Source organism: Muscardinus avellanarius, assembly GCF_963383645.1.
Source record: "Muscardinus avellanarius genome assembly, chromosome: 9".
NCBI classification, from domain to species: Eukaryota; Metazoa; Chordata; class Mammalia; order Rodentia; family Gliridae; genus Muscardinus; species Muscardinus avellanarius.
Window position 1 is genome coordinate 105,726,732 of NC_137795.1, and position 25,350 is coordinate 105,752,081.

Here is a 25,350-nt window from a genome sequence, read left to right on the forward strand (position 1 = left end):
TGGCTCAGAAAAAAAATAGTTGAAGAAAGGCCAACACATGGATTATAGCTATTCTTAAAAATTACAACTTTTTCTAAGAATTTCAAGATTAAGATAGTGTGATAAAAGACCTAGATGGCAAATGACTTCAGAGTTCAGCTTACTCATCTTTAAGTGAAGATAAAATAAGTAATCATAATGACATTGTCAAGTTTAAATAGTCTATTTATTATTATTATTATTATTATTATTATTATTATTATTATTATTATTATTTGGCAGTACTGGGGTTGGAACCCAGGGGCATTTTACCTCTGAGATATGCCTCAGCCCTATTTTTTATTCTTTATTTAGAAACAGGATCTAACTGAGTTGCAAAGGGCCTAAGTACCTAAGGCTGTCCACAAACCCAGATCCTCCTGTCTCAGCCTCCCATGTATTGGGATTAATAAGCGTGCGCTACCACGCCTGGCCTAGTCCATATTATTAAAGTGTCCATAAAAGATCTTCATATAGTAAATATTACTTTCTTTCTTTCTCCTTTATTTTCTTTTTCTTTTTTTTTTTTTTTTTTTGCGGTACTGGGATGAAACCCAGGGGCATTGTACCTTCAAGCTACATCCACAGCCCTATTTTTTAGTCTTTATTATTTTTGGAACAGAGTCTCACTGGATTTCAAAGGGCCCAAGTAGCTAAGCCTGCAAACTGTGATCATCTAATCTCAGCCTACTGAATGCTGGGATTCCTTTCTTTACTTTAAATAAATTACTTAGATATCCCAATTAAGCATAACTGAGTATATATTATTGATTTTGTTCATTAGTTTTTATTTTATTGATTTTTCTTTTGTTTGGGTTTATTATTTATTCATTTTGCTTTAGCGTTTTGTTCTGGTAGGGGGAATTGTAGAAGTAAGAAAGAAGTGGTATGATTTTTTTTTTTTATCTGTTCTCAATGCAATTGGAAATGCCTGAAATTGGAGTTATGTTGTGATTCTAGTTGCTATATGGAGAGCATTTAGTATTGGAAACATTTGGCCCTATAAAATACAATCTGCAGCTTTCAGGTGATCAATGAATAAATATGAGAAATACCCAGGATACCACTATTGTCCTGTAATAAATGATGACTCTCTCCACAATGTCCTTCGTGTTGTAAAGGATAAAAAGACAGATACGCACACCAATTTTGGTAATTTCCAGGAAACAACTAACACTGAGGCAAAGGTGGTGTATTTGGGCTCTAAATGCACATACTAATGGAGGCGATTTTATCGCCCTTAAAGCATAATCAGTCAATAACTTACTACCTCTGAAGAGAACACAGCCGTAGCTCCAGCCACTCGCCACAGGAAGGATGTGAGGATGAGGTAACCTGTGAGCCACGTCCCCAAGATGGTGAGAGGATCCTGTGCTCTTCTTCACCGAATAAATTTAAGACCAGCACTTATCTATACACATAAAAACTAAATAATTTGGAGAGCCTGGATGTGATTTGTGGAGTTGCTTCACAGTTAGGTATAATTTTCACTGTCTTTTTTGCTAACTGAATGCAGATTTTTAACAAACAGTGTCACATTTTCCAGGATACTTGAGCATTATATAAGAATATCTTCAAATCTATAATATTAATATCTGCTTGGAACTGCTTATGGAAACATATATACATGCACATATATATGCACACATATAATTGTAGAAGAATTATCTAAAGATGATTTTACTGACTCTACTAATATATAGGTCAGTATCTTAAGAAAAATACTCATTGTAAAGAACATTTCTTATTTGGATATGGGAAAATGATTTGTTTCTAAATATTCATTGCAGTATTCGCAGGAGATTGTATTTGGGTCATCTACAATATTCTTGAGCATTATGTATGCCAGAAAAACAAAAAGGAGCTGTTTTGATTTTCCTCACCATGTAAAAAGGGGGATGGACAATTTCAACACATCACAACCAGTTTCAGATATCCTGAAGGTGCTCTGGATGGGTGTGGAGGAGAGGCAGTTCCCAATGGCACTGGCAGACAGGGATGCCTTCTGGGGAAACAGTCCCCACAGTGAGTTCTATAAGATGAATAGGGTTTAGTGTGGAGTGTTCCACGTAAAGGAAACCACTTGAGAAAATGCATGGAGCAGCAATATGGATATAAAAAAAAAACAGAAAAATGGGACAGATGGGTCAAGATGCAGAGCTGTGGATTGGGGCACTGGAGAGGTTATGCAAAGCTCCTTTGCCTGGCAGGCGAGTTCCACCTTTACCTAACACACAAGAGGAAGTGCTGAGTGTGCCCTAAAACCAACATAGGCAACTTGTCATTCGCACTTAGTGTTTGTTACGGTTGCCCCTTAGATACCTTTATCTACCAGGAGTTAGGCAAATAATGGCCACAGGTGTGTTACCTGGCTTGATTTTGTCAGTCACTCCTGAGAAGGATGCATTGCAAAAGTGTCACCTTGCAAACCATAAATATGCAAAACTTTATGTCACTTATATCTCCATAAAGCTTGGGAAAAGAACCAAAACAAACAAACAGGCAAACAGCAAAACACTCTCACTTGCAATTCTGCTACACATTAAAACACTTACTAACTAGCAGGACAAAAAGCCATCATGCAATCTGTTCTGTGAACTAAATGAAATTCACAGCTTTCTGTCCTTTTAGACACTCTAACAAGATCTGAAATTAAAGGCGCATGTTCAGCTGTGACTCCCTGCTAGCAGCAGTGTTTGGCTACACAGAGGATCAGAACTGAGCTGCGTAACCCTTCATTCAGCTCAAAGTGGGACAAGATGCCTCTGGGGCTTGAGGCATCCTTCTGTATGGGAGCACAATTGGTGGAGTACCGGGCTTTGCTTTCTTAAAGGTAGTGGCACCCATTAAAGATCACAAGGCTGTCCACACATCCTGAATGCCACTCATTGCATTAGTGAAAAACAATAATTTCCATCATTCAATATGCAGATACAGTCTGGAGGTGATCAGAGAGGGGGACAGCTGGCACACCTGGAGCCCTTCTTCATCGCAAGGAGGTGGACTTCTTCCTGATTAATCTTCCTGTTGTTGACAAAACTCCAGCACAGCAAGCGAGTTCAATATCAGGACTCCTCAGAGGCATCTCACCACCATGAAGAAATAGATTAAAACCCCTAACACACACACACACACACACACACACACACACACACACAGTATACTGTTGAGACAAAAAGATTTACATTCAAATGTAAGCAATAAGACAATGAGTTTCGAACCAAAAATTCATATTAGCAGATTCCAGTATTTATTTATTTTTTATTTTGCAGTACTGGGAGTGGACCCAGGGGCATTCTACCTCTGAGCTACACCCCCGGCCCTATATTTATTTTTTATTTTGAAACAGGGTCTCACTGAGTTACAAGGGGCCTCACTAAATAGCTGAGGCTGTCCACAAAACACGATCCTAGTGTCTCAGCCTCCCAAATACTGGGATTACAAGTGCGTGTCGCCACGCCCGGCTCATATTCTAGTATTTGAAAATAGCACTGATGGCAGAGTGGAAGCACCCATCTCAGAAGGGCAAGAGGGTGTACCTGGAAGTGGTCCAGGGACTCTTGCAGTGGTCTACCCTAAACATGTGGGCTGAGAACGAAGAGGCCCTTTAGAGAGATGCACATTTGTGCTGTTGTATCCATCTCCAAAAGACAAATGGAGCTTGTGTTTCACTGTTCTGGCACAGATGCATAATTAGAAGCAGTCATAGACACAAACACATTTGTGTAACTATATAGTCCACTGATATATTTGTGTGTCTATCTTTTATCATACATTTGTATCAGACCTACCTATATGAACATAGGTAGGTATCTATACTCTATTTAGTAAAAACCAGGCCAGGATTTTATCAACAGATTAGTAGCTTTCCCAATGAATTTAATCTGAAGTCCTGTTATACCCCTTTGATTATTCTCATCTATTTGACATTTATATCTGTTTTCCCCTGTGAACTTTGAGAGAATCTAAAGCCATTTGAAATAGTATTTAAATTAAAAATAAAGAATGGAGAGTTTACTGTAAATCTAGTCAAAGTTCTAATATGTTTTGACCAGCTGCATAGCTTGTGAAAGGTGAGGGACAGTAAAGCTAATTTAAAATGCTAACAAGATGGTAGTTTATCAATTTGCACAATTAGATGATTAATTACTGGGGAGTTTATCATCACCAGTCAAGGAAGAATGGCCTTGCCCCCCTTAATACACAATTAATTATAAGCCAGTAATGTGCGATTGCCTCTTACCTCCAAACAGCTATTAAGTTTAAGTTCCCCTTATTATCTCATGCTATAACTTCATTATTTCCCTACAACTCTTCCCTAATCAAAAATTGAAAGCAACATCCTCAGAACTTGATACAAAAATAATATAAAATACTCGACTGCTGATGGGGTTACATCCTAAACACCCCTAGTTAATTGAAGATATCATACGTTGAAATTGCATTTAATACACATGATCTATTGCACATTACAGAATGGCCTTCATGTTTTATGCTCAGAACATTTGAGATAGATACATAGATAAATAGATAAATGATAGATCTTCAGTGGGCAGAATCATGTATCACAAAGCCCGTTTTATAAATAACTTATTTTAAATAGCTCATTCAATTTATGGAAATGTTCAGTTATTTGAAGTATGATTTCCACTGGCAACATACAACTTTCATACCATCATCAAAGGGGACCATTATAAGTTAAAATATCATATGCCATGGACCATCTGTATATCCAAGATTTAAAATGAATGTTTTCTGACTGCTTAAAACTGGCTTGCGACAACTCAGTTTGCTTCGTCTTTCTATACCTTCAATATAAAGACTATTAGCTCTGTAAATAATTGTGACATTTAATATCATATTCACCCTCAGTTATTTAATTGTTCCACATCCCCCTTGTTTACTCCAGTAGAATCTGAGGCCCTGTGTCTTATACATCCATTCTAATTCTTCTTCCCATCTCATAACATTATATGGATTAAATATCTACAATTTACTTAAAAATAATTAAGATTATGACATTTTCCTTAGGTCACTTGGAATGATTGAAATTTCAACAGATGTCCTATAGTGCCTGGCCACATCATCTCTGCCATCTGGATGTTTGTCAATAAATCAATGCTGGGATGTTATAAGGGAGAAAATGGTCAATCTCTTCTTTCAGATAAATAAAAAAATAGGTACATCAAACAAACTAGGCAATTATGCTTCAAAAATTGTAATTGTTTACATCTATACCAGGGAAAGTAGGTTATGAATCCTGGCCTCCTATTTTCTTAACTTACCTTTGCCAACCAGAATGTAGGGATATTTTCTGACTCCTAAAATGTCCTCACTCGCAATAACACTGGGTCCAAACAGAAACAGGATGAATTTATGAATTTTGTATATTGGTTTTATTTCCCCAAACCACTAGTGAAGATGGTAGTTCAATGCTTTCACAGAAGTCTGAACCAGCCTGATACCGCTTCATTAGAAAATGAAGCAAGTTGAAGACTATATTTATTAGGACTCTTAAAAAATAAAATTAAATCCCAATCTGCTCTCACAATGCAAGGAAAAGTAGATCCCCCAACTTTAAAAATATGTCCATGACAAAACACAGACTTTCTAGTTCTTGTCTTCCTCTCTCACATCCTTCCAATTTTCTTTACCCTTAAGGCGTTATTCAATAAAATCACAAACTTCTGAATTGACCATTTTACCTAACTCTCCTAAAATCTCATAATTCTTCTCCTAGAGTGCTAAAATATTAACAAAACCCTTGAACATGCTTGTTTCTTCTGAGAATTTGTTTGCACCATCTCCTCTCTGTCCATCAGCCAAACATGCTTTCTGAGGTAAATTGGACCACCTTTCCTGAACGCGTCCAAGGTCTACTTGAAATTTCCAGGTTACCTTGAAATAGGATGAACCCTCACATTTCTACCACTCCTTAGGAGATGGATTCCATCTGCTTCTGTGCCCATGTCTCCACAACCTTCCCTTGATCACTGCAGTCCTGTCTTGCTGGTCTCCATCAGTCTTCCTAAACACAGCTGGTCCCTGCCTCTGGTCGTCTATAGTCCCCAGTACTAGTACTGTGAGCTTTCTCTCTAGAAAATCTATTTGCTGAGGAAGTTGGAGGAGCATGTTCGGCATTCATGATACTTTATCAGAGAGGTCTTCTTGACCATCCTCTCTCCTTCTCTGCAGCCTACTGCCCTGGATCCCTCTCTTTTCCTTCATAGCTTATTTCTCATTCATTACTACCTATTTATTGCAACCTCAAATTATACCCTTTTATTTCTTAATATGTTTATTTACATTATTTCTGACAACAATGCAAATATATGAGTATGAGGGCCATCTAGGTTATATCTATGGTTGTTTCCTCTGGGCTAAGACCCATGCATGGCATTTTCGTTCTCACAAACGTTTCTCAAATGAGTGAGTAGATGGTTCTGCGAATGGAATCCCTTTCCTTCCTGACTTAGCTCATTGCTCGTTCCCATTCCTTGTTTCTGCTTCTTTCTCTTCCCATTCCTATTGGAACCATCTACACTCTAGCTTTAGATGATGCCCAGGTTGACAAGTAATCATTTATTTTAAATTTTTTGGAAAACTAAGTGTTAGCTTCTTTTCAAGGTAAGTTTTCACACGGAGAAAGAAAACCTTGACTCTGCTGGACCTTCAGGACCCTCGAGTTTATTGTGCTCATAAATGCTTGACGTTTTCTAGTAAAGTGACTCAAGAGACGATCCACTGAGTACAAACTTTTATTTTACAGATGAAAAGACGGAAAGGCGGGCAGGTTAAATGATTTATCGAAGGTCATATCACTGGTGAATGGCAACTAAATCTGAAGTCAGAGTCCACTGGGTACTGCTGTGTTGAGGTTACACAAGAGCCATGATGGTGTTGATTTGCAGAAGCAGAGTCGGCAAGGTGGAAGAAGATGCTACCTTCTCTGAGTGCACCTGGAAGACACTTTAGGAAAGTGAGAAGGACAGGGACTCCAGGCTGAGTTGTTAGACATTGGACCTGATCAGCCAAAAACCTGGGAGTCCATGAGTATTTTTCCACTGGTTTTAATTTCCACCAGTGGTGTTAATTTCCCATTTCAAGAACATCTATGGAATAGAACCCAAGATATCTGGTTTCGAAAACTTGAACAGTGCGGCTTTAATGGACCAACTCACCTTTTATGAATTCAGAACCTCCACGGGCTTTGGATTTGACTCCTAGCATCCAATTAATTGACAGCCTGAAAATTAGCATATTCCGTTGAGAAAGTGCCTGAAAATCTTGAGAACATTCAAGAAATTTAAGCAAACAGTACAAACAGAAGTAGAAAACTAAAGGAGAAGGCACCTATTTGTGCTTGACATTTTATTTAACACTTTTTCTAAAGTTTCTCTAGGGCAGAAGTTCTGTTCTGTTTATTATGGGAATCTGTATCATATAGCACAATGCCCAGGAACCCAGTAGTTTGTTGAGTATACATATAAATGTATGTTTCTAGTTTTTATTTTCTAATTGTTATCTGATAGTTGTTAATAATCATATATTCATTTTTGTGTCCTTTTAGATCTATGAGCATCCAAATATTTTACACTAGAATGGTGTTTTGTGTTGATCACTTATACCAAATTTCAAAATCACTCCCAGTGAGCACATGTCATACCCTTGAAACTTATTCTATAGATTCAAACATAGAGCGGCCTAAAATATCATCAAATAATTCTGATTTGGGGCTAGTGAAGATCTGATATCAGCATTTGAACATCATAGAGGTCTGAAAACAGTTTTGTAGAAATTGCTTCAGGTTGGTTTCAGTAGACCTCTAGCATTAAAAAAATTATTCTTTTGATCCTGCAAAGTGGGTATTATTTTTATTTGTAGCACTGATAATGGCATAAAAGTGCATGTACAAAAATATGCATTTCACATATCCCCAAACTTATTTCCCTCCTTATGTTGTGGTGGTTTCAATTTCGGAGTTCACTTTCTAATCCATTTAAACTCAGGATTTATCATGCATTCCCTGCTGACAACCAGGAGGGCACTGAAGAAAATATCTTACGTCAGCTGCTTCTCCTGGCTTTACTTATATCTTTTGTTGAAATTGTCTTCTCTGATATTTTGGCTAACATATGAAATCCTATGGCTTTGTAAAGAAGAAATGCAAGTTCAGTGCATGCAAAATCTAGAGATTTACCCATATTATCCTTCAGATGACAAATTTTAAGCCATCATTGTAAATTGGTTTAACCATCACACTAAACAGCAGATTTGTGATACATATATATATATATATATATATATATATAACAAATATTAATTTATATATATATATGTATATATATATTTATATATATATATCACTTACATGTTCAAAAGTTAATATTCTAATCAGAAAAAATGGCAAAGCACTAATAAGTAATGGCAGACTTCTCATGGAAAGTATCTTAACTAAGATGAGGAATGAGAATTCTATTGTAGCTGGAGTAGCTCTGATGGGCCTAACAGTCTAATTTTCCAAATAGCTATGATATCAAACCCCATGATAAGTGGACATTTTTTCAGTTTAACAAACACTCAGGATAGTCCTTTGAATTTATGAGAGCTATATACTTGACCAATGTCAAGTTTACATATTACCATCAAAATAAGCATTTACGTAGAAACAATGTATATAGGGAGAAAACATTATTCTCTTAGTCTCTTATTATTGTTTGTATTAAGATGCCAGTTTGCTTTATTCATTGAATTCTCTCATTACTATATTCGATGAGCCAAAAATACAACATGAAATAAAATTGAATTTACATATTAAATAACTTGAGTAATTTAAAAACTATACTTTAAAAATCCTAACTTTAGATTTTAAAATAGGTCATATGGCCTATTTTTCTTATCTGTTTGAACTAATGAGGTTCCATCTTATAAAAAAAATTAAATGACATTTACTTAATCTTACTACCCTTTTCTAAAATGAATAAATTGACATTTTAAAAAGTTGCTGATTGCTGGTACTGTAGTTAAGATTGATTGATGAAGATGTGCACTCCTGTAGGAACATGACTGAAAAAATAAGTGATGAAGTATGGGGGGGAGAGAGAGAGAGAATGGCAGCTAAATAAAAAGAGAGAGAGAGGCAATACTAAGTGTCTGAGGGTAGAAGAGGGATGAATTAAGTCAAGGGGAGAGTTTTTATTTGTTTCTACATCTGTCTCTTTTTTAGTTTTTTTAGATTTTTTTATTGGTGCATTGTAGTCATACATCTTAATGGGGTACAAGATGGTAGAGGCATACATGCACACATCGCCCAATTAGCCCTGCGCCAATTCCCATCCCATACCCTCCCCCTACCCTCTTTCTCACGTTTGGCTTAGTGACCGACTTTGATATGTGTGTGAATGCACATTATGTACAATAGGGGATTTTCCTCTCTCCCCTCCCATCCCCCTCAGGTCACCTTATTTGCTCTACATCTATTTTTTTTTTTTAAATCAGGACTGTGGACCAATAGCTTTGCTTAGCTCTTTCTATTGTTTGGTTTTGAAAATGCATATCTAAAACCCCTTATATTGGTTGTGTATGTGTGTGTATGTGTGTGTGTGTGTGTGTGTGTGTGTGTATGTGTGTGTGTATGTCTGTGTGTGTGTCTGTGTGTTAGTCACTGGGGTTTGAGCCCTGTGGCATTTTACCTCTAAGCTATACCCTCAACCCTATTTTATTTTCATTTTGAAACAAGGTCTTGCTGGGTTGATGAGAGTCTGTTTGCTGAGGCTGTCTTTGAACCTATGATCTTTTTATCTGAGCCTCTCAAGTAATGAAATTAGAAGAATGCACCTCTGTAGCCAGTTCTCAATTTATTATAGCTCTTGAATGAGTCAGCCCAAGTATGTGTCTGGCATTGCTGTGTTTAAAATAATAATAATAAAGATGCTGGTAATCTGCATTCATGGTTTTGTGCACCAGAACAAAACAAAAACTGTTTTTCCATTGTACAGAAATAGGCAAAACAGATGAGTTCTATCTTGGGAACTCTGTATGTGTGGGGATAGTGGCCATTTGTTGAACATTAACTACCATCCTTATCATGCAAAAATGAAGATATGAAGGCTTAGTTTTTTTCAACATTTTATTCCGGTTGAGGAAATATGTGTCTCTGTGGTGAGGCTGGACATAGAGCAATGTACCTGCTGAGCTGCTATCCTCCCCACATACTTTCTTTTTTATCATCTGTTTGTTCTGCTGAGAGAAGGCCAGTTTGATGATGCATCCAGCAATGGGGAGAATTATAATCACAATAGTGATAGCAGCTGGTATTAAGTGTGTGCCATAGGGAAACCCTCCTGTAACCTCAGACATTCAGGAAAGTTCCACGAAGACAGCATACAAATACAGACACCCGGGCCACTCGACACCTGGGGGATAATTTGGTAAATGTGTGCTATGTAATTTAAAAGCTACAGAAGGTTGATCAAAAGATGGGAATACGGCTCTGGGAGAATAGATTACTATACTTAAGACTGGCGGATGGAGATGTACACTTAGGTAGTAATATGAACAAGACTGAGAAAGAGAAAGGTAAGTGGTCCAAAAAGAGAGAGAAGGGAAAGAGGAAGAAGAGGAGGAGAAGGAACCAGAGAATAGAGCCCATTCAAGCAGATTTCAAAAATCACAAGAATGAATGTACTATGGTCCAGCCTTGTGCATACCCGCAATCCTAGTACTTGAGAGGCTGAGACAGGAGGATCCCAAGTCAGAGTCCAGCCGTGAGTGGTAACTTAGCAAGAACTTGTTTCAAAATAAAAATAAAATAGAGCTGGGGATATAGCTTGGAGGTAGATTACCCCTCTTTTCATTCCCAGTACCAAAGGAGGGTGGGGGAGACTTAGCCTAATGCTAGTTAGTGATCAGAAAAGAAAGAAAAGATCCAAAGTCCTGAATTTAGTGTAAATAAATGCCAAATAATAACACTGGAAAACCATAAATCATATCTGAGGATGTAAGTTTTCAGTAACCCAGTTCAAAAATCTATATGAAAGAAGACATAACAATTTCATGAACAGAGAAAATTATTTTATGTGAGGTTTTGGAACTGAGTAATGACACCTTTCTAAATCAATATGTCCTATATCAGGAGAATAGATTAAAAGACAGTATGGTTGGTATAAAGGTAAGAACTCTACACTAATATTCATTATATAAGATAATAGTAACTACTAAATAATATCTAGTATTGATAATGATACTCGAAATTGAACAAATTTCAGATGTACTCTGTAGTTCTAAAATTCTCTTTATATGATGATGTTCAAATATGAACAATATCTTCTACTCAGGGGATCTCAAAGTGTTTTCCAAAATTAAGCTAAGTGTGTCCAAACTAATTTCCCTAACCCCCTTAAATTTGTTTAATGCTGTTATCTTTCACCTCTGTTTTCACAGGACCTATTTTTATTTTCCAAAGGAGTAGAGGGTGGGTATATTAAATGCAGCTAAATGAACCGAGAAAGAAACCCAGATGTTTAACTATGAAATCTAAATTTGAAACAGTCTTTTGAAAATATGCTGAAATGTTTCCAGAATATTGTGGAGATCAAAACGAAATGCTACTGAAATGACCTTCACTGTAAGCAATATAGACAATCTGGAAAACAGTGAAAATCATTTATCCTTCTCTTTTTTAAATCTTTTTAACTTTACTATTGGGTTTTACATATAAATTCCTAGAATATGACTCCTAGGAAAAACAAATCAATATACTTTTGTATTACAGTTTTCAAAGCATAGGTTGAATTATTAATAAATATGCAATGAGGTATCACATCATATTAATGTCTTAATAGGTTCATCCAAGTTAACAGATTATTTTCATATATGTATGATATATATGAAACAGATATCTTCATATATATGACATGTATAAAACATCTATTTTCACATATATGATTTTCATATATATATGATTTTCATATATATATATGTATATATATATATATATGTATATATGTATATGTTAGAACTTAGCCCGGGCATGGTGGCACATGCTTGTAATCCCTGCGCTTGCGAGGCAGAGACAGAAGGATCGCGCTGGTTTGAATCCAGCCTCACTGGTTTAAGAGACCCTGTTTCCAAATAAAAAATATAAAATAGGTCTGTGAGTGTAGCCTGGAGGTAGAAGGGTTTTCAGGAACCCCAGTACCACCAAAAAAAAAAAAAAAACTTATAATCACACTAAGTTATTTTAATAATCTTTTATTATCTGACATATAGAAATAAGTACCCAGACTTAGTTACTCAAGCTTGTAGACTTCTTAGACTAAACAAGGAGGACTGCAGATCTCAGGCCAGCCTCAGCAACTTAGAGAGATCCTGTGTCAAAGTAAAAAGGTCTGGAGATGTAGCTTGGAAGTAGAATGTTCCTGGGCTCAATTTCTAGTGAAAAAGGGGAAAATGGGTGGGAAGAAGGAAGGAAGGAAGGAAGGAAGGAAGGAAGGAAGGAAGGAAGACAAAAATATGCATAACTCTTACTTTATAGTTGAGGCACAAGGCTGGATACATAGCTTTGCCAAGGACAAACAGATTATAGGATCAGAGGTTTAGTCTGCAGGATCCACGTACTTAAATGAGATTATAGGAATGATATATTTAACATCTATAAATATGTGCTTAAGTTTAAGGCATACAATTTGGAGATGTACCCTCATCTGTAGTCCTGATTCTGACACCCAGTCATCATGAATTAGCTAGAGCCTGTTGGATGCCCCATTTTTTGACTTCAGCAAAATACGTGGACCTTGAGAGAACAAGAATAGCGAACGTGTGGGTCCACTCACTTGGCTTTCACTGGAGGGAGAGGGAAATTAGATTTTGCAGGATTAGCCAATTTTTATGATACCCAGAAATTACACTGAAAGGTACTGGGCATTTACAAATATGTGGGAGGCAACAGACACAAGGCCACTGGGAAGCACTGGAATGGGTTAATGATACCGGCAGCAGAATTATGATCAAGAGAGTCAAAAGAAAAATAGCAAATACATTGAGAGAAAAAGGACGAGCCAACATTGTTCATCCTGGGCTGAGGCAGGGCCTGTGAGGATCTGAGGACCCGAGATTAATCTGTACTGTGTGTTTTACCTGATCATGTAAAACCTATGGCAACATTAAGAGGGGAGGAGTATGGTGATCCCCATTTCTTCCTTGAGGATACAGAGACTAGAGGATACTACGCAGCTTTGCTGTTACTACTACAGTAACTGAAAAGAGCCAGTGTATACTGTCCAGCAGCCCTACTCCAGGCTCATAGCTGTCAATCACTGCCGCATTGCCTCCTGGGACATCATAGTCATGAGCCTGGTGGATGTCTGCTGGGTAACTCAGGCAGCCTGGCTCCAGGTTCCTAGCTGTCAATCACTGTGCCGAATTGCCTCCTGGGACATCATAGTCCTGATTATGGTGGCTCTCTACTTGATAAATCACAGCAAGAGTTACAGACGAAAGAGAAATCCTTCATAAAGGATTGAGAAGTACAATTGCATATATTCTTCAGAAACCGGATAGCACAAGGACAAACACAGGAAAACTATGACATTACTGGGTTTTGAGAATTGTTTCTTAATGATAATTTATCAAGATATATATATATATATATAATTTTATATTATATATTTAATTTTTATTAAAATATTTCATATATATATATATATATATATATATAATTTTTCCAGTGTGTTAGGACCAGTAGAGGGAGCTTTTAACCAGAAGTTTATTGTAAGAAGCAATCAGATAATATGTAATGAAATATAAAGCAATCTTAAATATGAGCATAATATACAAGAAATTGTAATGAATTTTAAAAATTTTTCCAAGTTATTTTTAAATTTATTAGCACATTGTAATCATACATTATAATAAGGTACAAAATGATTAATGCATACATACACACATCAACCATTTATCCAAGTTATTTTATTTTTAAAATGTTTTATTGGTCCAAATTAATTTTAACATCAACTGCAAAAGAGGTTTGTTTGTTTAATTTTTGTTTTTTTCTTTTGTGGTGCTGGGAATTAAACCCAGGGACATTCTGCCTTCAAGCTACACCATCAGCCCTATTTTATTTTATTTTTTTATATAGGTTTTACTAGGTTTTTGAAGGTCTCATTAAGTTGCTAGGGATGATCTCAAACCTGTGATTCTCTTGTCTTATCCACCCAAGATTAGAGTGTGTGCCTCCATGCCTGGCTAACAGCACAGTTTGGATTACATAGACTGTGTCTGTTGCTGTGCTGGGTATTATAAAGTACAGGAGTGTTAACCATATTGAGTTTATACTTAATTTGAAATGACTTTCTTGCATTAAAAACCCATATGGATGGACTCATTTCAGAGATAACAGTATATTATCAGTAAGTGGAGCCAAAGTTAGGGAACAGGAGTTTGAAAAGAGTGAATACATCTTCAGAATACTAGCTGGTCCAAGAAGAATAATGACTTTGACCCATGATGGAGAGTTTAATAACAGCTTTCAATAGAGGAGATACCATATTAAGCATCTCTGATGTAAGAATGATTATTGAAGAAGAGAAATAATATATGCATGACCAAGTTCAAGGTTAACCTGGAGAACATTGGAAATGACCTTCCATAGCATGTGAGATGGTCAGGATTGTCAGGAAGCTGAAGGTGGTGCAGAATGTGAAGGAAAGGAGGAAAGGCTAAGTGAGTGTCGGGAAGCCAAGGATGGAGCTGGGAGATGAAATTAGAAAAGAGAAGACACTGGAGGGAAGAAGCCTAATAAGAGGCAGCAACAATACTCCAGGCATGGTGTGATGAAGTTAGCCAGATGTTTCGGCCTCCTTTTCACACCATATAATAAAGTTTTCTCGCTGGACGACAATTACATAATGTAGCGGCAATAATAGCAATAATAATTAAGAGCTTTCATCCCCTTGTTTCTCCTTTTAGACTGCAAAATAAAAAATTAAGCTATCTTTGGCAGGGCTCCAATGAGCCAGTTTGTAGAATTTTTGTCCATCTGCCTTTACTTCCATGGTTTACTGACTGTTTATTTTTCAGCCTTTTGTTCCCTTTATTTATCTCTCCATAAACTAAATAAATATTCATTTCTCTAATATAACAGGCAGATATAGTAGGAGTAGAGGTCCAGGGTAATTTTACATTGACTTAGTGTTTCAGAAGCATTTTCATATAATCCATCCCCAGCTGCTAACCAGCAGCACGTTCTCCCTTAATCTTCCTAACTCGGGGAGGGATGGACAAGTTTAATCAAATCATAAAGTTTGAATAAATAACTTATGAAAATGGTAAGGTTAAATAGATAATTTGGGGTTTTCAGTGCTGGTCCAAAGTGTGATAATGAGCCACCATGCGGTCTAAAGCAGAGGGTGATGAGTTAAGTCAACACTTTAGGGAGATTAGTGTTGGGTTGCCCCCAGGAAAGGGTGGAAGAGGGCAAACGTGCAGCAGAGAAAGAAATCAGATGCCTGCACAGTGACATAAGTGTGAATTGACTTCACCGGGCATGAAGAAGAGGCGTTAAGTGGGTAATGAGAGAATTGCAAAAATCTGTGATCTGCTGAATGTAAGGCTCAGAGGAGAAGGTGTCAGGGATGACTGGTAAATGCAGTTTAGAAGACACCTAACAGGATGTCATGCTCCGGAAGAGAACTGGCGTTTGCTAAAAATCATGGGATTCTTTTAGGCACATTGATTTTCAGAACTAGTGGGAGATATAAGTTTATGTGCACATATATTAGTGACAGTTTTCATGTTCTCATAGCATGATGGTCTAGGTCTCATAATGAAGATCAGCATTGCAAGGTTTGAATAGGTTTCTGTCATAAAACCTAAGAAATCTGATCTTTTTTTCAGGGAAATAATCTGGCCAGAAATAGTGAAACTTGTTTTCTTTCTGACATCTGCATTGAAACTCTAATAGTTCATTTGGATTTCTTCTTCATCTCTTTTTATATTCTGAAATTGAGAATCAAATTTGGTACTTCAGTCAATATGCTATCAAGTCTGACATAGTGAAATTGATTAGCAAAGAACAATGCTTGTCAATTAGAATTAAATTTCCCCCTTTGTTATAATAGGGAGCCCATGTCTGAATGCAGACAAGGTACAAATAGGTATTATATGACAAGGGGCTAGAAGAATGGCGCATTTGTCTCTATTAGAATTAAACCATCAGTGGACTGCATGGCAGATGTGGCAGTTGACTTTTTTCTGAAGTTGACACTGTCACCTTATTCACTGGGGATATTTGTCATCCCTCAATTTATACTTCAATGTATCTTATTATACCCTTGTGATTAGTTCAAATTATACATGCATTTTTTTCTGTTACATTTTTTATATTCTCAGTTGGGAAATTCTCTTAACCCACTATTTTCTCTGTTCTCAGTCTGTGCAGTGATGATTTATTTTAGTAGGTGTCTTAAATATTTGTCTGCAAATCATAAGCATGCATGGTGTATGTCTCTGGGTACACTTACATGAATAAAAATGTACAGTGACAATACATGGTCTTCAATTAGCAGCACAAATGAATGATCCTCACAAAGTAGACCTGACAATTTTCAGCACCACGGCAGAGAGGACAGCAGCCAAGACAACCAAACCCTGAGACAAGGTTGAAACAGAAACTGGGACTATTTACTTCGGAATTAATTTGAGGGAATAATTGTCTTATTTTTGTTTTTGTCTGCTTCAATGTATAAGAAACTTCAAAGAACGTTTCCTTGTTTAAGTGATTGGTTATCTCCATCAAACATATATTTAATTTTGTATGCCACTTTAGTAAGAAATTTGGTGACTTGGTTAAATATCAAGTGACATACTTAGATATATACTGAGTACTATCAGTGAAGGAAGCACGATTCAAAGGAATCTTTTCAAGGATTTACATTCCTGCACTGACTTTTTGGTCCACATTTAAGATTGGTAGAAAGACCTGATTCTGGTTCACCTGATTCTGGGTAGTTTACAAAAGCACTTGCATTTATTACTATGCTAGAGACTTTATGGGGCCAGAATTTGAAGGACTGAATTGCTTTCCTCCATGCACCTGTACTGCCTGTGAATGGAGTACTGAGGTCAAAGCCAGTCAGTTGCTAGCATGCTCGGCCCTTGGTTTAATGCAGTTTATCAAAACTGCCAAGTTGGAACTGCCTTTCACCTCACTGGCATGCAATGTGGTACATAAATCTTTTCAAGTTAATGACAGTATTTCTGGAGGGACACAGCTAAGGGACAGGGTTCCATGGAACAGGGTTAGGGAACAGGTGGCCTTTATGCCAGTATGACTCCACACATAGAAAATTCTTCCCCCCAAATGCATAACTGTTTCTACCTTCCAAGTATAGGGCTGAGCACAATGGGAAATAATGGATCCTCTGCAAATAGAATATTTGCATAGCATGAGCCAAGGGAATTGACATTTTATTTCTCAATAATCAGATTGGGAATATTTGACTCCTTAGGCCATTCTTTTTTTCCATTAGAATAAATTTGAAAATTTTTAGATATGCTTTTACCCATGCATTGTAATTAAACATCATAGTGAGATTCAAAAAATACATGCACACAGATGTGATCTGGGATCTCACTATATTACACACACACACACACACACACACACACACACACACACACACACCCTGCTCTGCTGTACATGTTAGTGAGATTAGTAGTGATGTATTCCTATATGGACATAGCATTATTTGAACTGATTACTTCCTTGAGCTCCTTCACCCTTCCTTAACCCTATTTTACTATTTTACTGGTCTCTTAACTCATGTATCTGAAGTCCCTCTAATTTCTTATTTTCTTTCTAGTTTCTATATGAAAAAAAAAAACGTGACATTTTATTTTCTGAGACCAGCTGATCTCACTTAGCTTAGTATGTTCTAGTTTCATTCATTTTCCTGCAAATGACATACTTTCATTCTTCTTTATGGCTGAGTAAATTCTGTTGTGTGTATGTGTCACGTTTCCTGATCCATTCATCTGTGCACAGACATCTCGGTTGGTTTCATAATTGGCTATTGTGGGTTGTGTTGTAATAAACGTGAATATGTGTGCATCACTATAGTTTTCTGACTTTAATTCTTTTCAAATGATATTGAGCAGGGGTATATCTGACTCATTTGGTAGTTATGGTAGTTTCATGTCTTTTGAGGAATCTCCACACTGATTTCCATAGTGATTGTACTAATTTATAATCCTACCAACATTACATAGGGTTCCTACTTCTCCACATCCTTGCCAGTAGGTAGTATTATTTGTGTTCTTCATGATCTTTATTTTAACTAATATTACATGAAATCTCAGCATAGCTTTGATTTGCATTTGATTTGCTAATGATGTTGGGCATTTTTCATATATTTTTGGCCATTTGTGTTTGTTCTTTTGAGAAAATTCCATTCATTTCAATTGCCCATTTCTATTAGGTCATTATTTTTCTTATTTTAGTGCTCATTTTTTTAAAAATCCCTTGTATATTCTAGCTATCAGTCTTCTGTTATAGGAGTAGCTGGCAAAGATTTTCTCACATTGTGTAGACTCTCTCTTCAGACTCTTGATTATTTCCTTTGCTTCTTGGATAAGCAAAACAAATGTCAAAATGGCTACTACCGAACATGATCTACAGATTCAATGCAATCTCTATAAAAATGCTAATATCATTGTTCACAGACCTAGAAAAACTGTTCCTAAAATTCATATTCATAATGAAACCCCCACAATAGCCAAGCAATTCTGAGCTTCTTCTAGCCTACCTCTCTACTTCCTACCACCTTCCTTTTTTCTACTCTCTTCCAAAACAATCCCAAGAATGTCTCTTCTGATTTATCTGAAGTACTTTTTGTTTTCTATATTCTATCTTCTATATAAGAAAGAAAACATATGATAAGAACCTGATATCAAACTATACTACAGAGTTATTATAACAAAACTAGCATGGCATTTGCAAAAAAAGAAACATACATTAATAAAATAGAGTAAAAAATACAGAGATAAACTCACATGTATACAGAAATGATTTTTTTTTTGCAAAGGAAGCAAAAAATAGGCTGGAGAAAAGACAGCTTTTTCAACAAATGATGCTGAGAAAAACTTTATCCACACGTAGAAGAATAAAATTAGACTCCAGTTTCTTGTTATACATGAGTCAACTCCAGATGAATTAATCACTTAGAAATTATGTCAGAAATTTTTCAATTATTAGAAAATAATGGACCAACTCTTCAACATATAGGCACTGGTAAAGACTTCCTCAAAACGATCCTCAAAGTATAAGAAATAAAGCTTAAAATAAATAAATAGTATAGTATCAAATTAATATATATATGTATATAATTTTAAATTTATTTTCTTTAAAACATTGTAAGTCAGAGTAACAGAATAACTGTTGAATGGCATAGCATTAGGATCAATTAAACTACTCTTGAATTATATCCCCATTAATGCTATTAAGGGTTAAAATGGATTCAAGAATATTTACTTTATTTGTAAACATAGCCAGTGCTAGGAAGACATCATTATTTTATCTGTGCCACCTCATTACCTCACCTTTTAATTTGTTATATCATCTGATCCTTACAACAAGACTGTGAGTTTGGTATGAATATGTTTTATAAAAAGAGAAAGCTAAGATAGTGGAGAGGTAATGACTTTTTCAGGATCACATAGCCAGTTAATTGAGCCAAGCCTGCACAATGTATAATCTTTGCCGTATAAAGTCCATAGAGAGCTGCATTTGCTGCTGGTGGGTAAGGTATCCCGGCACAAGAGAAGAGAAACCAGAGCTTAAAAGTCATTTGAGCATTCCACCACCCACTAAACAGCAGAGGATGCAGGATCTTGGAAGAGACTCGTTAATCAAACAGATGTGGTTTCAATAATTATGAAATCTCTTCATTAAGCACTGGCAGTAAGTCATTACAAAATCTTCTCCAGCATTTTGGCTAGGATCAGATGTAGAATATCTTCTCATTAGGATAATGGGGCTCAATAAAAGAGTGTTCTATCATTCTCCATGAGGAAGCACAGAGGAACTTTCTGCTATCATCATTTAGTGATTCATTTTATCTTTTTGAGATCTTGTTAATTCATTATTGTACAAGGCTAATTCTTCATGCGTTTAGGCTTTGATCATGACAAAATGCATTGGTCATAAAAGTTAAACTTTGTAAAAGAAATTAGGGATGTTTAAGTTGACATTCGGAACATAATGAATAGAAATAAGAAAGGCATTTTTGTTTTCATTTGCTGGCCCAAAGATGTATTAATTAAAGCATAAATGACATATCTTAAACCAAACTGTGCAGGATATTTTTGACATATATTATTTTACCAATTTTTAATGACAAATATGATCAAGATAAAATTAGAAATATTCAAGCTGTATATTTATTTAATCATGCTATTAATTTTGACTAAGATAACTACTTAGCTATGACAAAATTTTATCTATATTAACTGATAAGCTATTATAACATAACTATGAAAATATTTGAAAGTACAGAAATAAGGTTCCACAATGAAGTTTTTATGTAATTTTACTAGCTAAGCATGACACTTTTGATAATTTTGGGGATTTTCTTTCGGTATTTTTTTCTCTATTAAATTTACCCACTGTGCCCGGCATGGTAGCGCACTCTTGTAATCCCTGTGCTTGGGAGGTGGAGACAGGAGGATCACGCAGGTTCAAAGCCAGACTCACTGGCTTAAGAGACCCTGTTTCTAAATAAAAAACGTATAAAAATAGGTCTGGGAGTGTAGCCCAGAGGTAGAAGGGTTTCCAGGAACCCTCGTACCACCAGTAATAATAATAATAATAAATAAATAATAAATAAAAAAGTTTACCCACTGATAGTTATAGTTAACTTACAATCTTATATCCTGAATAGTTTTATTCACTACTAGATCAAGAATTCTTTCCAGTCACATACTCTAAAATCATAAGTTGTTGCTTCAGGATTTCAATGACAAAATTATATAGTTTAGCTATATGCTGATTTTTTGGATAATCCTCTAAATTCTTTTTCTTTCTGTTTATTTTTTTTTTGAGGGGGGTTAAGCCCCCAGTACCGTATGCATGCTAGACAAGTGTTTTTACTACATAACTAGGAAACCCAGGGAGGTAACAAAATGAGTTTTCATGTGATTCTTTCCCTGACCTTTAGGATTATTTCTATAAAAATTAATCCCAGGAGTGCCTCGAGGAAATCAGAGAGTATGGATATGTCTAGATGCATAGTTCCTAAACTTTAGAGAACATATTTTATCCATCTGTATAGCCACAGATCCTGGCATTGTATTCAGAATGCTCATTGTGTCTGTTCCAAGTGTGTCTAAACTTTTGAGGAAGAGATATAGGTGACTCTTTAATGGCTATCTAACAAAAACTCTTCACAGTTGAATGGATTTTTACTGTTTTTAGTGAACTTCACATACATTATCTGATTTAATATCTACAATATACTTGTTAGATGCACAAGATTTTCATCATTACTTTTCAGAGGGAACAACACGAGCCTCGGAGAGGTATAAGCCCGGATGTTGTCTATCTAATGTGTTTTGTTGCAGAAATAATTTGAAATACTTTTTGTTATTTATTTATTTATTTATTTATTTATTTATTTATTTATTTAGCGGTACTGGATATGGAGCCCAGGGGCATTGAAACTCAAAGCTACAACCCCAGCCCTATTTCTTAGTCTTTTTTGTTTTTGAAACAGGGTCTCACTGAGACCCTCACTAAGTAGCTGAGGTTGTCCATAAACCATGATCCTCCAGTCCCAGCCTCTCGAATGCTGGGATTATTTAACTGATTTATTTATTTATTTATTTATTTATTTATTTATTGGTGGTACTGGGGGTGGAACCCAGAGGCTTTCTACCTCCAGGCTATACTCCCAGACCTATTTTATATTTTATTTGGAAATAGGGTCTCACTAAGTTGCTGAGAGCCTCACTAAGTCACTGAGGCTGGCTTCAAACCTGTGCGATCCTCCTGTCTCCGCTTCCCAAGGACAGGGATTACAAGCATGCGCCACCATGCCTGGCTTTGTATTTATTTTTATTCTCACTGAATACATGTAGTTACTCTTGGCGGGAACATATGTAATGAAAATATCTTTATTTGCTTCATAATGCTTTTCTGAATCATCATCATTCAATTCTTTTCCAAATGCTTAATGCAGTAAGTTAATAAAACCAACATATTTTAAAGATGCATTTTATATTTTAAAATATGTGAAAAAAGATATAAAAAATAACCAATACAGCTCAATTCATTTATATTACTTGAGTACTAGTTGGGGATATTTTAATTAATGTGTTCTAAGTAAGCACTATGAAAGTCATTCCACACGGTGGATTCTTAAATTTTTCCCAGAGATATATTTATATATGGATATCCTGCTATGGTTAAGATAACTATGTAGTATTTCTTAATTTTGTAAATATAGAAAATTGTTTGAAACTTGATGGAATTGTTTTATTTTAAACATGTGTTATATAATTTAAATCAAATCTGAATAAACATTAAATGATTCAATGAGTAAAATTCCTCCTCAATAAACAGAGTAAGTCTCAATGAACCCAACCTACAAAATATTGTATTTTTGTCTTCCCTCCTTTTTTCCCCCTCCTGTTTTTTTTTATTTTAAATCCCCTTTTTAATTAGGAGATTGTAATCCTGGTTATAAATATTCTCATTTCAAATATGAGATATAGCCCATGATGTAGCTCCCAAATTTATATGACACTTATATTTCATTGCTGGGGACTCAAATAGGATTAATACACACACACACACACACACACACACACACACACACACACGTGTGTGTGTGTGTGTGTGTGTGTGTGTGTGTATCTGTGGACTTTCAACTTGGGGTTTTTGTCATTCTGTTTTTTCCATCTCATGCCTCCATATTTTTTAAAAAAATTTATTGGTGCATTATATTCATACATCATATTGGGGTAAAAAACTTGTGTGTACAGACATGCACACATCACTGATTTAACCCCTACCCAATTCCCACCCCATTCCTTCCCCTTCCCTCCCTCCCTTGCTCAGCTTAGTGGTTGACTTCGATATGTTTAAGTACATTGTGTGTTTTAGAGATTTTCCTCTTCCCCTCTCCTTTCTCCTCCTTTAGGTTGTCTTGTTTGCTCCTCCATAGGATTTTCTTTTTTATCTAGAGTTCCTCCTATAACCCAATTCTCCCTAACTCTCATATATTAGGGAAAGCATCTGATTTCTTATTTTTTGTGACTGACTAATCTCACTTAGCATAATGTCCTCCAGTTCCATCCATTTCCCTGAAAATGATGTAATTGAGTTTTTTTTTTTCTTGAAGGCTGAGTAAAATTCCATTGTATACATATTCCACAGTTTTGTAATCCATTCATCTGTTGATGGACATCTTGGCTGATTCCATAATTTGGCTATGGTGAATTGTGCAGCAATGAACATAGATACACATGCATTCGTTTGGTAGTTTGGTTTATTTTCTTTTGGGTAGATACCCAGCAGTGGTATTGCTGGATCAAATGGTAGGTTTGTTCCCATTCTTCTGAGGATTCTCTATACTGTTTTCCAAAGTGGTTGCACTAATTTGCAGTCCCACCAACAATGTCTTAGAGTTCCCACTTCTCCACATCCTTGCCAGCATCTGTTGTAGTTTGTGTTTTTAATGATTGCCATTCTAGTTGGAGTTAGGTGAAATCTCAGGGTAGTTTTGATTTGCATCTCTCTGATTACCAGTGATGTTGAGCATTTTTTCATGCATTTATTGGCCATTTGAATTTCTTCTTTTGTGAAGTGTCTATTTAGTTCACTTGCCCATTTTGTTATTGGATGCTTTGTTTTCTTATTGTGGAGTTTCTTGAGTTCTCTGTATATTCTGGATATTATTCCTCTATCGGAGGGGTAGGTGGCAAAAATCTTCTCCCATTCTGTTAGATAGATAGATAAACCACTAGCCAACCTAACTATAAACAGAGAATTAACCCAAATTATGAAGATAAGGGATGAAAAAGGAGAAATTACTACTGACAGTGTAGAAATCCAGAGTATTATCAGAGACTACTTTGAAAAACTATACTCGAACAAAATGGAAAATCTGGAAGAAATCGACAACTTTCTAGATAAATACAACCTTCCTAAACTGAGTCAAGAAGATATAGAACACTTAAACCAACCAATAATAATCAAAGAGATTGAAACAGCAATAAAGAGCTTATCATCAAAGAAAAGCTCAGAACCAGATGGTTTCCCAAGTGAATTTTATAAAACCTTTTTAGAAGAGCTAACCCCAATACTCCTCAAACTATTTTGTGAAATAGAAAAAACCGGGACTCTACCAAATATATTCTATGAAGCCAAAATCACATTAATACCCCAACTGAATAAAGACAGTTCAAGGAAGGAAAACTACAGGCCTATATCTCTGATGAACTTGGATGCAAAACTATTAAACAAAATACTAGCAACACGCATTCAAAACCACATCAAGAAAATCATACACCATGACCAGGTAGGGTTCATCCCAGGGATGCAAGGCTGGTTCAATATATGAAAATCAATTCATGTAATTCATCATGTAAATAAAATCAAAGACAAAAATCACATGATCATTTCAATAGACGCTGAAAAAGCATTTGATAAAATTCAACATCCATTTATGATAAAAACACTGCAGAGAATTGGAATAGAAGGAACCTATCTCAACATTATTAAGGCAATCTACAATAAGCCCGCTGCCAACACCATATTAAATGGGGAAAAACTTCAAGAATTCCCCCTAAAAACAGGAACAAGACAAGGATGTCCATTATCACCACTTCTCTTCAATATAGTACTAGAGACTCTAGCCAAAGCAATAAGGCAAGAAAAGGAAATCAAAGGAATACAAATAGGAAAAGAAGAACTCAAACTTTCACTATTTATAGATGACATGATACTATATTCAGAAAACCCAACAAACTCAATCAAAAGGCTTATACAACTGATCAACAAATTCAGCAAAGTATCTGGATACAAAATCAACCTTAAAAAATCAGAAGCTTTCCTGTACACCAACCATAAATCCACTGAAAAAGAAATTCAGAAAACACTTCCACTCAGGAACTCCCACAAAAAAATAAAATACTTAGGAATAAATTTGACAAAGGAGGTATAAGATCTCTACAAAGAAAATTATAAAACTCTGAAAAAAGAAATCGAAGAAGATCTTATAAGATGGAAGGATCTTCCATGTTCGTGAATTGGCAGAATAAATATTATTTAAAATG

General features: G+C 35.8%; 1 protein-coding gene across 1 annotated transcript in view; it reads left to right on the top strand.

Annotated features, from left to right (window-relative positions):
• Positions 1 to 1,916: 1,916 nt before the first annotated feature.
• CNTNAP2 (contactin associated protein 2) overlaps positions 1,917 to 25,350 on the top strand; it is a gene marked incomplete at both ends in the record, with an annotated part of 1,557,236 nt that continues 1,533,802 nt past the window's right edge. The window contains one exon of the mRNA XM_080701281.1: positions 1,917 to 2,043. Coding sequence (XP_080557407.1) covers positions 1,917 to 2,043 — 127 coding nt within the window. The remainder of the gene's footprint in view (positions 2,044 to 25,350) is intronic.